This window comes from Fukomys damarensis, unplaced genomic scaffold (assembly GCF_012274545.1).
Source record: "Fukomys damarensis isolate Sample0158 unplaced genomic scaffold, DMR_v1.0_HiC HiC_scaffold_6, whole genome shotgun sequence".
Lineage (NCBI taxonomy): Eukaryota > Metazoa > Chordata > Mammalia > Rodentia > Bathyergidae > Fukomys > Fukomys damarensis.
The window spans coordinates 8,585,749-8,599,135 of NW_022900918.1; the positions used below are offsets into that span (position 1 = coordinate 8,585,749).

General features: G+C 31.6%; 1 protein-coding gene across 1 annotated transcript in view; it reads right to left on the reverse strand.

The window, feature by feature from the left end:
* Dach1 (dachshund family transcription factor 1) overlaps positions 1–13,387 on the reverse strand; it is a 394,219-nt gene that overhangs the window by 27,090 nt on the left and 353,742 nt on the right. The window contains exons 9-11 of the mRNA XM_033760919.1: positions 8,274–8,421; positions 5,231–5,374; positions 4,663–4,731 (exon numbers count right to left, since the gene is read on the reverse strand). Of these exons, the coding sequence (XP_033616810.1) occupies positions 4,663–4,731; positions 5,231–5,374; positions 8,274–8,421 (361 nt within the window). The remainder of the gene's footprint in view (positions 1–4,662; positions 4,732–5,230; positions 5,375–8,273; positions 8,422–13,387) is intronic.

Below are 13,387 nucleotides of genomic sequence, written 5' to 3' on the forward strand. Positions count from 1 at the left end.
TTCTGGCTCACATTCCTATTGATTTTAACAATAATTTGGGGGTTCAAAAGAATAGGTTTTAACTTACAAAGTAAGATCAACATGCTTCAAAATGTTTTGAAAGTAAAAGTTAAAGATTTTTCAGAAGTTTTATAAGAGATAGAATCTCACAGCAATATCTACCATGTCATGGTAGAATCTGTACATGGCAGATTTAACCTTTTTAATTATAACAGAAAAGAAGCATGATGTTCCTGTATATCAAGTAAAAGAAAAGCATGTTATTTTTAAATGGAATAGAAAAAAGCTAAGTAGTAAGTGTGGTTATGAGATGTTAAAATAAATATGATTATAAAATTTTTTAAAAGGACATAAATAAATACAGAATGCAACCTTAGGTGAAATGTACAAAGAATAAAATGACATTAAAAATGCATACAATGAAAAATAAACATGCACTATTAATTCAGCTATCAAATATGAACATTAATTCTACCAACATTTATAATTCTGACTTTCCTAGCAGAATCATGTCATTTTTATTTCCTTCCATCAGTTGCTGCAACTGAGAAATTTTGAACAATAACGATTTCCATAACATAGACCCTAATTTATCAAAATCTAATTTCTTCCTTCAGGGAACTCATAGCAAGTATCCTTGTGTGCCAAATACCTTCCCAGACAATAGGGCAGTTGTAGCCAACCTAAGGCACATACGCTATTTGATTTCTTTTTAAGACAGAAAGTGTTAATGTATGAGTTGGTTTTTCTAAAGTGAAACCCCAGTATTCAGATTGTATTGCAGAGTTGTCACTTTGCAATAAATGAGTTTTGGGTTGCAGTTTGGGCACCCTCTCCGAAAGGTTCATCATCACTGCAACAGGGGCACAGCCATGAACAAGCAGAATTGCTCGTGCTCTTCCCAGCTACCTTGACAGAAGCAAACACTGAACTTTTCAGCTGTCATTTCAAGGGTGGGTAAATAAAGGCCAGGAAGTGGGTCGGATGTCCCTGCTAGACAGGAAAAGAGTGGAGGCCTTCAAGAAAACATCAGGAACAGAAATTCCAGCATGACAGGATCAGAGAGACAGAAGGGGAAGAGCTGTGATTGAGTCTAGAACATGAGGGAGCAAAAGATGGAAATGTCAACTTCACTTTTTCCTTCATGATATGGACATTGTACTGGATCTTACGAGGTCACTGTGGGAAAGAAATGCTGGAGAACGTTAGCCTTGTGGAGAGATTACTTCCTTTTGTGTGCTGAACTTTGAGAGCTCTGTGAGGCAACCACACAGAAAGTTATGTGTTATCCGGAGCTGCTAAGGAATGTTTAAATGGGCTGGAGAGATATTTGTATGCAATTGTCAAAATATACATTAAAGAAATCATTTAAGTAGATACTGTTGCCTAGCGACAGAGAAGAAAATAAGACTAGGGCATAATTGAAGAAACGATCACATTACAGAGCTGGCAACATACAGAGGAGTGTGCGTGTATGTTTATATGTAGAGAGAGGCTGCTTGAGAGGATATTTAATGACCAGGCCAAACAGCTGCTCAGTGAATCATTCCTATATATTCAAACTGTCCTAGAAAAAACTATAAAGTAGGATAAGGTTTTTAAACCTCAACACAAATCATGACATACTTATCTGTTAAGACTCACAGTGTGAAAGAGTTGATTGCCATAAGATTCAGAGCCCCCCAAAGTTTTTTTTTCTTTTATAGTTTTTGGTTGATTATTCCATATTTACAATATCTTCATCAATCAAACTCATGATTTTGAGTTAGTTGTTAGAAATATTCACAAGTAAGAATTTATCCCTGTGAACCATGAAATGATCAGTCTTACTTATGAAGAAAAATTAAATTATTTAGGGCCTTTATTCTTAAAGAGTATTTTCTAAACCACTCAGGTTTCCTCTTTCCCACCTCTTTAATTCTCTGGAAACTGTGATATAAAATGGTGATACTGGCAAAGATGCAGTATTTAGTCTAACCCGAGCTGCTTATGTGAAGGTAATTAGTTGGCACTTGAACAGTATAGAAGTGGCCAACTTTTAGGGAATACCTCTTGGGCCAACAGTGGCATTTACTTATTGCTAAAATTTTTAAAATAAGTGATAATCATAAGATTGTGCGCTTGTTTATTTCTTTTCCGATTAAATTGAGTTTATTTTGGAATGGAGAATAATTTCAGTTAAGGTTAGGTTGGGAGTTAAAAAAAGCATATCAAGAGTAGAACGATTGAACTTGTGATCCAGAGAGACATGGTTCAGGAGGCAAGAAGCTGTTAGTATCCCTTTTGAATCTTGCAGCAGTAGGTTTATGTGGTTTCCCAAATGCAAAATTAGTGGTGAATTTCGGCTCTCTCCTATTTGCCTTTCTCATTCTGTGCTTAGAATTTCACTAAAGACACTCTTCTTTCTTTGATTTGTTCTCTTCACAGTGACTTTTATGCTTACCTTCCAATTGTACTACTTTAGTATAATAATAGAAAAAAGATTAAAAGGGCCAAATGAATAACAAAAGATATCTTTGCTCTATTGTTTCAAAATTCTGTAATAGTCCACCTGAGTGAAATATTTTTTTAAAGAAACTAACATCTAGAAACATCCATACGGTGTTTTTTGTAATTACACTTGAGGAAAAATCATATTATCTAACAAAAATGAAGTATTTTGGGACTGTGCATATGACAATGAGCAAGTTGTTTGAAGGAATATTTTTATATCATACTAAAAATAAAAATAATCCCATAATAGTTTAGATTTGGCATTGAATTACTAAGAATAATTCTTGTGTAAATGTTTTGTTTCTCTAATCATGAGGTTATTTTGGCAACTTTACTATGTTACTCAACTGACAGCATTCTGGAGAGCAAAAAGGTAATTTTTGATGTTTCTTTTTTCATAATAAATATTTACAACAATAGAAATTAAATATTATCAATATTTCAAGCTCATACAAATAAGGCTATCCATTTTAAAGTTTGGGTATATATATATGGATTTTAAACCCTAAAATAAAAGTAATCACACTTTATTAATTACCCAAATGTTGCTAACAGTGAATTTATATCATACATACTATGTGAATTATGAAAAAACATTTAATCATTATTTAACTATTTTTTATATTAACAATAAATTTTTCATTTATATGCAGGAATATATTATCTATCATTTTGTCTAGGTTGAGTTTGAACTTACAGATTTTGTATAAAGAAGTTATATATTCTAATTATATAGAGGCTCATGTGCTTTCTCAGACTATTTCAATATTATCTAAATTAGTATACAAATAGTCCCTGCTATAAAAACTGGGGTTTATCTTAATAACCATTGGCCTCATTGAGGCGATCAAATCAACTCTAATAATCTGGACAATATTTGTGTTAATAGTAACTTGTTCAAATGTCTAACAGAATACTTTTGGGGTGGGTACTGGGGATCGAACTCAGTTCTTTGAGCTTGCGAGGCAGACCTCAGAATCTTTGAGCTAAATCCCTGGCCCAACTAACAGGATTCTTATGATTTTAATGATAGATACATAATTGTTTTCAAAACTATAATGCTTTAAAAATTGAAATATTTTTTACATCTACAATTACATTAAATTTTTCCAAGGAGGTGTTTCATAATATAAAGTTCAAGTCTGAGTATTTAAAAACTAATTATTATGACCTCAAGTTAAATAAATATAGGTAAAAAATATAATACCTGTGTCCCTGCCAATGTCTCTTCAAGTTCTCCGATTGTCACTTATTGCAAATATGGTACTATGCAAAAGTGTATTTCCTTTCTATTAATGTAAGAATGACAATTTTGGAGCTAAGTAATATAATTAATGTCATGTAATATCCTAAAAATGATTGAACTTAAAATGTAAAATTAAAGCAATTGGAAGGATTATGGTAGTTAATCATTTTAGGCTTTCCTTTTAAGAATCATCTTCATTTAAAAAAGAAAACAAATGCTCTTGTACCTGTTTAGTGTTCATGTTAGAATGAGTTTCTTGTCTAGATGTTTCATTTTAAATCCTGCCTTCTGATTTTGTCCTTTCTTACTAGTGTGGTCTTGATAATACACATATTTAGCTCTTCTGAGTGCTTAGTTAAACTCCTTTCAGTATTCTATATATGATTTTTCTAGCATATTTGTGTTATTAACATGTATATAATGGCATGCAGGCATTTGGAAATCCATGAAGGGACTGAACAATCTAATTTATTGTTAACATTCAGTGAGTACATATTGCGTGTGCCTTGGAGTAACTGTCACAAAGTGACTAGTTAGAGAATTTTCAATTTTCAGAAATACATATCTATCTAGTCCATTATTTCATTTATGTAGTATAGAATACATAAACCCTTTCTGCATTACGTTGGGCTCCAAACATTTAATAAAGTACATTTACTATGTCCCAGATTAATTCATACATTGTTTAAAATTAATTATTCCTTTTTAATTGCATTGTATAAACAGAAATGACCTGTTAATTTAAAGAAAATCTATCAGCACAAAATGAATTCACTCGTATAAACAAGCAAGATGAACTTGACCTTGTTTGAACTTGTTTTGATGTGGCCCAGATGGTAGGCTACATGCTTGAATAGCAGGCTAAAGCTGAGGAAAAACTCATATAGCAAGATCTAGATTTATAGCCTTCTGCAAATTCCTACCTTGTATTGTCCTTTCAGCATCTGTTCTGCCGCCACTGCGGTCAGCTTCTATCTCTGGGGTCAGAGAGTCTAAAAGCACAGAAAGGTAAGAGTGACATATATGTCATTTGATACCTATTGTCCTTTAAAAACAAGAGCAACCTGTTACTCTAGTGCTGAATTAAAATCACATAAATCTTTGTCATCTTTTAAAGGTTGAACAGAAACTGTAGTCATAGGAATTTTCAGGAGATTTAAATAGATAAACAAGTCACATAATACTGTTCTCAAGATAGGATAGGAGCAGAAGTTCTTTAATTAACATTTTGTCATCTTTTGGGTGGAAACAAGATTTGGTTAAGTATAAAGTAATGCAAGATCCCAGATGCTAGCTTAAAGTAATAAAAAAATCGAAGTACCTACAAAATAAAATATTTCCCCTAACCATTCTTTCCTCCATGCTTTCTGCTACAAGCATCGCTGAGTAAATTACATTCATAGAAATATACAAAATCACAAACTCACATCTAAATTGACCTTTGAGTATTCAAAATAAAAGTTGGTCATATTTGAATATACACTTCCTTACCATTTAAGACTCTAAGACTATCTGTTGAAGCTGCCTGCTTTAGTGTCTGCTCTGCTTGCTCACGCCGTTTTGTCTCAAATTCCAGTGCTTCTTGCAATTTTCTTTTTGCCTTCTTCTCCTTTTTTAGCCTCTTTTGAACTATGGCTAGAAAAGAATCCATCATCATTAGTTTTTAAAAAATGTTTTTAATGTTGCTAATTTACAAGTGGTCCATATTTTTACCTGTTTTTATTTTCTTGCTGGACTGAATCTGCCTCCACATTGAAAGTTCAAAAAAATCCCACATTTACTTAAAATAATTCCTAATAAAATGTCTAATGAAGCCAATTTTTATTTTAGTCTTGAATCATTATTAGACAGCTTTTAATTGTCACAGGTACAGAGAAATTTAATAAGAAACTAATTTTAGTAAATATTTGTACACATTGATAAATGAACCTTAATTAAATGAATTTTGTGGCTTAAACTGTCCTTGAATCAGAATAGTTTGAAAAGTTCAAAACATTAGAAGCAGGTCTCCCGTCTCCTGAAGAGACATTTGCCCTACAAATATTTGTTTGAAATCATGTTAACACAAATAGATGTTTAACAATTTTGGTTCTAAAATTATAGGAAATTCAATAAACATATTTGTATATAACAGTAAAATGCTCCTAATTATAATTAACCTAGGTAAGTAGTCATTTGTTTGGATAAAGCTATTACAATTTTCTCAGAGAATAATTTATTCATAGCAAGTTATGAAGAATTATTACGTTTTCACTCTGTAGAAATCTAGTGATATATAAAACCTCAATGCTAACAATAATATGTTGTTGATAATAGTGTCTTTTTATGTAAAAAAGTAGATTATGGTACATAGCTGATTATGATATATTTTTCTCCTACCAACAATTTAAATATTGCCTGTAATGTGTAATCAGTAAATAATAACAAATAAATGTACTTTATGAAATGCACATTAACTGTTGTTTCAGAATAGTAATTGATTTAAATTTCTCTATGAATAAATATATATCATAACTACTTAGCATATAGGAAGTATGTATGTTTTTCTTTGAAATCATCTTTTTTGAAATTAATAAATGTGGATATTAACATGACAAAATCACTATGAGAAAATTCATTTGTATGCTATGAAGTGTAATTATTCCAAGTTTATTATTTGATGTCTTACTACTGATTAAGGAAAAATAATCTTTTATTTGACAAAATATTTAGTCAAAATATAAATTAAGGTAATAATGGTTGAAGTAAGTAGTCTAGTTTCAATTTCTACATATTCTGTTTGTGTCATTAGTAATTTGTTTAGATGACAGCCCATTAACTTGTTGAGTTTAGTTTTTCTGTATATATTTTACAAACTTTTAAAATCAACATGAAAATTGACTAGTAAGAAAACAATGATTAAAGCTAATTCCAAATAAATGCTAATTTCCTTTATTTAAAGGTATGAATATCATTTGCTTATCTTAAAATTACTTGCCTACTGTGTCCTTTGCCAAACATGATACTATTTATATGTCTCCTTGAAAAGAAACAGTGCATTTTGAAATATTTATTTGAATGATACTCTCTTCCTGGCACTAAAAGCTCAATATCCAGTGTCTTGCAACTGACCACTCACTGTGTCCTCCCGGGTGACTGAACCAAATGGGACTGTCACGTTCTGTCTTCAGGGTACGACTCTGCCTCAGTAGAAACATCCATTATAGATAAGTAGTGATAATTATTGTCTTTAATTTACTGTTCATAATTAATTAAATGAGAAGTTCATTGTGTGATCTGTGAATGTTTTGCCCTCTAGTGGTTAAAGGAATAAAATAGAATGTAAAACTGCAAAGAGGTTGGAAACCAGTAAAATTCTGAGAATTCTCCTCAGTATCCACAAAGTTACATAGGAATTCAAGAGTATGCACATAAACCTAGGGCAAAAGTCTTCTCCATGTTAGAAATCAAGACATGGATATCTCATAGAAAATGGGTCCACAAATTAAACTCTTTGATCAAACTTTCTTATTCACTTAGAGCACATCCATTGTCAGTGTTTATTTTGCTTTATTTCAGTATCTAAAGTAATGTGAAATCACATCATTTAGATCTGTTCTATATATGTGTAATGACAGATTATCAAATCAACTTTATCTCAGAAAGGCTCTAGCTGTTATCACATAATAACTAGGGAAATGAACTCCACAGTCCTGCTTGTTTTATAAGCAAGACAAAAACAATGGTCTTTAAGTAACCATGTCAAACATATGAAAGGAAAATATATAAAGCCTTAATTGTATACTCATTAATGAAAAAAAAAAGGATTTTCCTCTTTCTGTAGAATACTTGCGAGATTCTTACAGGTGAAGCAAATGTAAATATCTTTCAAATTCATACATACAGATATAAATGACCTTGAAAATCATCTACAGATGAACGTGAGAGTGTGTGCTAAAAGACACAATTCACAGATCAATAATATCATTAGTTTTTCCCCAATAAGAATTCATATTGGTTTCTACTCTGTGTACTTGACCTTGTTGAATGAAAATGAGTCATTCAGAAAGAAAATTATAAAAAAACTTAACTGTAGTCATTTGTACAGATATTCATCAGTCTTCAATTTCAGCTGATAAATACCTTACTAAGCCTGCTTTGCTTGAATAATCAGTACTTTTTACTTTAGCTTCATGACTTTACCTCTAGTTTTTCAAAGGGCAATTGTGAATGCACATACAAGTTTTCTTCCTGGCTGTCATCTTATCTGGGCATATTCTTATTTTAAAGGCTATGGATTTGCTAAACCCTATAAGCAATGAAAATTATGTGGTCAATGATATAATAGCTATATGTCAACACTTGAGTAGAAATAGTAGAGCAAATGTGTACTTTGGAGATAAAGAAATGCCAGACTAGGGTTCAAATTCTGCTGTAAATTTTTGCAGGTAAATTAATCAAAATCTACAGTCTTAAAGGAAATCACAACAGAAGTATATCATTGTGTTGAATATTTTACTTAAAGTATTAAGCTTATTTAGAAGTTCACAAATACCTCTGTTCTTTTGTTCCATAGCCAGCTGCTTCTCAAGAGTTTCCCTTAGTTCTCTTTCCCTTAAAAAATCCATCTTTAGCTCTGTTTTCTCCAGTTGGACCTGTTTTTCTTGAGCTCTGGCATTATCTATGGCAACTTTCAAAAGCCCCTGTACAAAGAAAGTATTGGAAATGGCAATATTTTGGTGCAAAGCACACTATTGTCATTACTTCAAATCATTAAAAAGAAAAGTATATACATCAAATTCTTTAATTCTTATGCACTCGCCCAGCACTCATTAGGATAAATACTGTAAGCTACAAAATTTCCAAATCTAATTAAACTATTATAGAAAGACAAATATTTATGACATGCAGGTACCATTGCTTCTAATTAGAATATCTAGAAACAAAACTAAATGGGGGCAGAACATTAACATGTCTAAAAATTAAGAACTGAGAAGAAAATTAAGCTGACGTGTTCCCACAAGTAGATCTCTTCCACAAGCAAGTCAGGCAGCTCTGCAGATCCTGCCACTCCCTCGTCTCTCAGAACCCATTCTCCCACTCCCTCGCAAGATTCCACACACTGCAGTGAACTTTTCTATGTTTCTGTATTCAACAATTTGTTTCCACCACGGGGAATTTGTTCTTCTCCTCAGTGTTTTTGCTTCAGATCACATTGCCACTTTATTTCTTCTTTGCTCAAAGTTACTTCTGAAGACAGACTTTCTCTTACCACCCACTTTGGAATAACACTTCAAATGTATCTTGTTACTTGCTTCTTAAAATTCTTCATTGTATTCACCATTATGTGATATTGTCAGGTGTTTATTTACTGATTATGTTGTGCTTGTTTCACAAAAATGTAAGGTCTCTGAGTTAGAGAATATTCTCTTTCTCAGCATTATTTTCCCAGGGCCCAGAGAATGCCTACAATATAGCGAATTTCAAAAATTCGTAAATAGAAGTTATAATAATGGTATATTTTGAGATATGTATATAGTACATTCAATGGATCCAAAACATATCGACTTTGTAGTATATTAGTTTTTAAAAGTCATTATACTTGTTCAGAGATTTAGTTCAGTGGCACCATGCCTGCCTGCCTTACAAGCACACAGTCCTGAGATCGACCCCCAGTACCAAAAAAAGAAGTCATTATAATAATTGTAATAATTTAAGAATAACTTTTAGGAAGTTATTTGACAGGATAATTTGAAAAAGCATAGAGTGAAAAAAATATATCTATTCACACAACTGATTAAGGAGGTAGATACATAAAATTTTACTTACTGCATAATTTTTAAATGGCAATATTTTGAGATTTTTGCAAACAAGATTATGAAAATCTTTTGAACATAAGGCTAGATACTTTGGACCAAAGTTATAGTAAAAATTAGAGATAAAATTCTATTTTTACCAATTCCACAATACAAAATAATATCTGAAGTAGAAAGCATTTTGCCTTTGTGAATACTGCAGACTGAAATTTTCAATTGAAATTATAAATGGGATGGAAGTGAATGCCGATCATAGGTATAGTTGAAGATAAGATCCCTTTGCAAAAGTCAACGTGAGAACATGAGCAGTGTGAATCAGGAATTTCTACTCCAGCTTGACTTGCAAACACCGGAGAGGTAGTCTGGCTTCAGCTCACCATAGTCACAAGCCATTTTTATTCTCTTTCCGAACTCACATAAAATATTTCATATTTGTTATGCCTGACCCTGAAATTTCTTGTATACTTTTTGTGATATGAAACAAGCTGGAGAAGGATTTCTATGTAGCAGCTCGCTTGCCCCTCCCCACTCTTTTGTTGTTTAACAATAAAGCATAGCTGCTAAGGAAACTGCCATTTTAACTAAATTCAGCAACATTCCTGTATGTTTCTTCTTCATCAGGAACAAACAATTAGTAACAAATGAAAGAGATCATTACATCAAGTGCCCTTTTAGATCACCCCAATTAAAATTTTAGTTTAGCTGTATTTTAATTCTAAGATACCAAATTCTAATTTTCTGCTCTGATTGCTCTTGTTGACTTATCTTTGAAAGATGTACTCTCTGTGCAATGTCTAGAGATTATTTAGCAAGATGCCAATGTTGGCACCACTTAATGTGTTGATTGGTTGTACTATCAGTAGCTGTTTAAAATAAATTACTATTAAACTATTATTGTCCTTGGCTGACAAAACACAATATTTTGGTGTTCTTTAAATATGAAACAATCGTTATGAATAAACATGTTGAATAATGATAAACTGCTGAATTTGTATAATTTTATATTAATATTCCTTTGTAAAGAATGAAGTTGCTAAGAGCATTTATGTTTACTGTTTCCTATTGTTACAGTTGCTGCTAATGTGGTTCAAGGCAATACATTACCTATTCCTGCTGATTATGTCTGAAAAATATTAACTTTTAAGATCCAATACCCTCTAGGGAGTACTTATAAGCTATATAAAATTAAATTTAATTTTTAGACTTTAAGTCAGTACATATCAGTAGGTGTCCAGTGTGAACAAAAATCTGCACTAGAGCCAAACCGATGCATATGCAAAAGTATGTTACTGCCAGTGACAGTTCTGCTGCAAAAATACAGGAAACCAAGTAAATTTCAATGCAGCAGGGGGCTGGGAAAAGCAATAGCAAGTAGTGTTGGCAATATGTACAAATCATTAGGACTCCATTTTAACCATCTGTGATAATAATATTTTCATATTTCTGCAACTTCTGTAGAATTTGCAGGTAGATAGTGTACAAGAGATCACATAAGTGCTGAGTCTCACTTGGACGTGCAATACCTTGTCAAATGCTGTGGCAATAATGAGAATTGCAGAAATAGAAGGATTAAAATATGATTGTTTTCTCCAAAGGGGGTTCAGTTCTCAATATGTAAATAGTTGTAAAGAAATATATTTTAAATATATCTCAATGAACAGAAACAATGGTTTATTGGCCTTAGGTTTGTCTTCCATAAATGAGAAGTGATGATTGTTGTAATGTACAAATATTTTTAAATGGTTTATTTTATAAACGAAATTATTTTCATAGAATGAGCTAATTTTTTAAAAAAGGTGCTGTAATTCACCTAGCAATGTTTCAACTATAGTGCTTAGAAAGTAAAAAAAAAAAAAAAAAAAACTGCTTAAAATACTTCAAGCAATACTGGCATCGAAGAAGATTTCTTAATATGTTAGATTAATAAAAGAGGAAAAGCTTACTTTGTTCACATTCGTATTTTATGCAAATTTATTTCAGAATCAGATGATGAGGTTCTTGGAGTGATAAAATTTGTGCTGAAAAATGTTTCTTCTGATGAGAATGAAACACCCACCCATTATACTAAAAAAAACTAAAAATAAAAAACCTATGTCCAGAAGGGTAAGATTACCATCCAAGACTGTAGACTTGAGAAGTGATTAAGCCTATAGCTGAACCACAGAAACTTCATCTTAGTTTTTAATTTTTCCTAATATTTCCCTATCTCTTTAGAGAATGAGAAGGAATTGCTTTCCTTGGAAGCTGGAGTTTTGTAGATTAAAAAAAAAGGCAGAATTACTAAATTGTCCTGGCAGGACTCTTTTTTTTTTTTTTTTTTTGGTACTGGGGATCAAACTCAGGACTTTGGGCTTGCAAAGCAGACGGCAGAACCACTGAGCTAAATCCCCAATCCGCAAAAAGGCAGAATAAACTGGAACATTGTTACAGAAGTTCTCGTAACAAAAGAACTGTTCTCAAATGAGTTTATGGTTATTGTTTTTCAAAAATGATCAATGACAGACTCCATATAGAAAAAGCATTTCCGGGTATAAACCCATCTTTTGATTCACATAGGTATGGGTGGTAAAATAGCTACATGATCTGTTAAACTTGACTTCCTCTGAAATCCAGACTGCAACGTACTGTGTGACGATATCTACCTTTGTATTATTCAATGAAGAATAAATAATATAATCCACTGTATAGACTGGTAAAGAAGATTCAGTCTAAAAGAAACATAGGTACTGTAGAGATTGACACATTAAAACGTTTCCTTAAGTATTCATACTACTATTATTATTGAATACAATAGAAATTAAGAAATACAGCATATACATGTTCAGGTTTTAAAGAAGTTACTGCTTTTCTCTTCACATTAAACTATATAATGCTGGGTATATTTTAATGTTGTTATGGTCTTTTCAAAGTTAGTAATGGGAATAAAGAAGAGAAAAAATCATTACATAATTATGACTGATAATAAAAGCGTAGCATATAATACTAATATAACTGATTTTAGTCTACTCATATTTTGAATCAAGTGGCTTATTGGGGAGAACTTGAAAAGTTTTCTCCTGATCTTTTGTTTACATCTATTTCAACAAAACTATATATTAATAATGTAAATAAATAAATAATAAATTCCCATTAAATATATATAAATATAGTACAATTACTGGCTATGCTTTGAAATATAGAAATAGAGTAAGATAAAGAGAATATTTCAGTCTTAATATTCAGCTAATTTATTTTTAATTTTATTTCCTCCAATACAGAAACAAAAATACTTCTTAGATACCATCGATGCATTATGTCTCTTTATTAAACCATCAGTCAATCTTGGAAATACCTTTTTGTGTGGCTTAACAACTCTTTCAGTTTTAGCTTTTTTGCCTTATTTACTCTATGAAGACAAACTGTCGTGAATCAATCCCCTATTATATATACCTTATAGCCAATCTTTGATTCTGATGTCATCCCTAATTAAATCTTATAATCTTTACTCTTTCTTAAATTTCCATTTTTACTCATTTTTTCTATTATTATTTTAGTACCTGTATGCCACTTAAAATTACTTTTGTAAAAAACGTATAAAAAAGTACATAATTTGCTTCCAGTCCTATGTTCCAATAGACCCGTAATTTACAATGTGAAAACTCAAATTGAGAACAGTGGGTAGGGTCTTTTGAGTGTGTTATAGTGGTAGCCAATAACTGATAGCACCTCATCCAGTTAATTAACACAAAAATTGTCTCCCAGGAAGCCTCATGTGGTTTCCCAAGCACATGTTTGCATTGGAAAGCCACAATGAAAGATTACTCCTAATGAAAACAAGATCAAGTAAAGTTCCATGTAAAATTTTTTTAAAGTT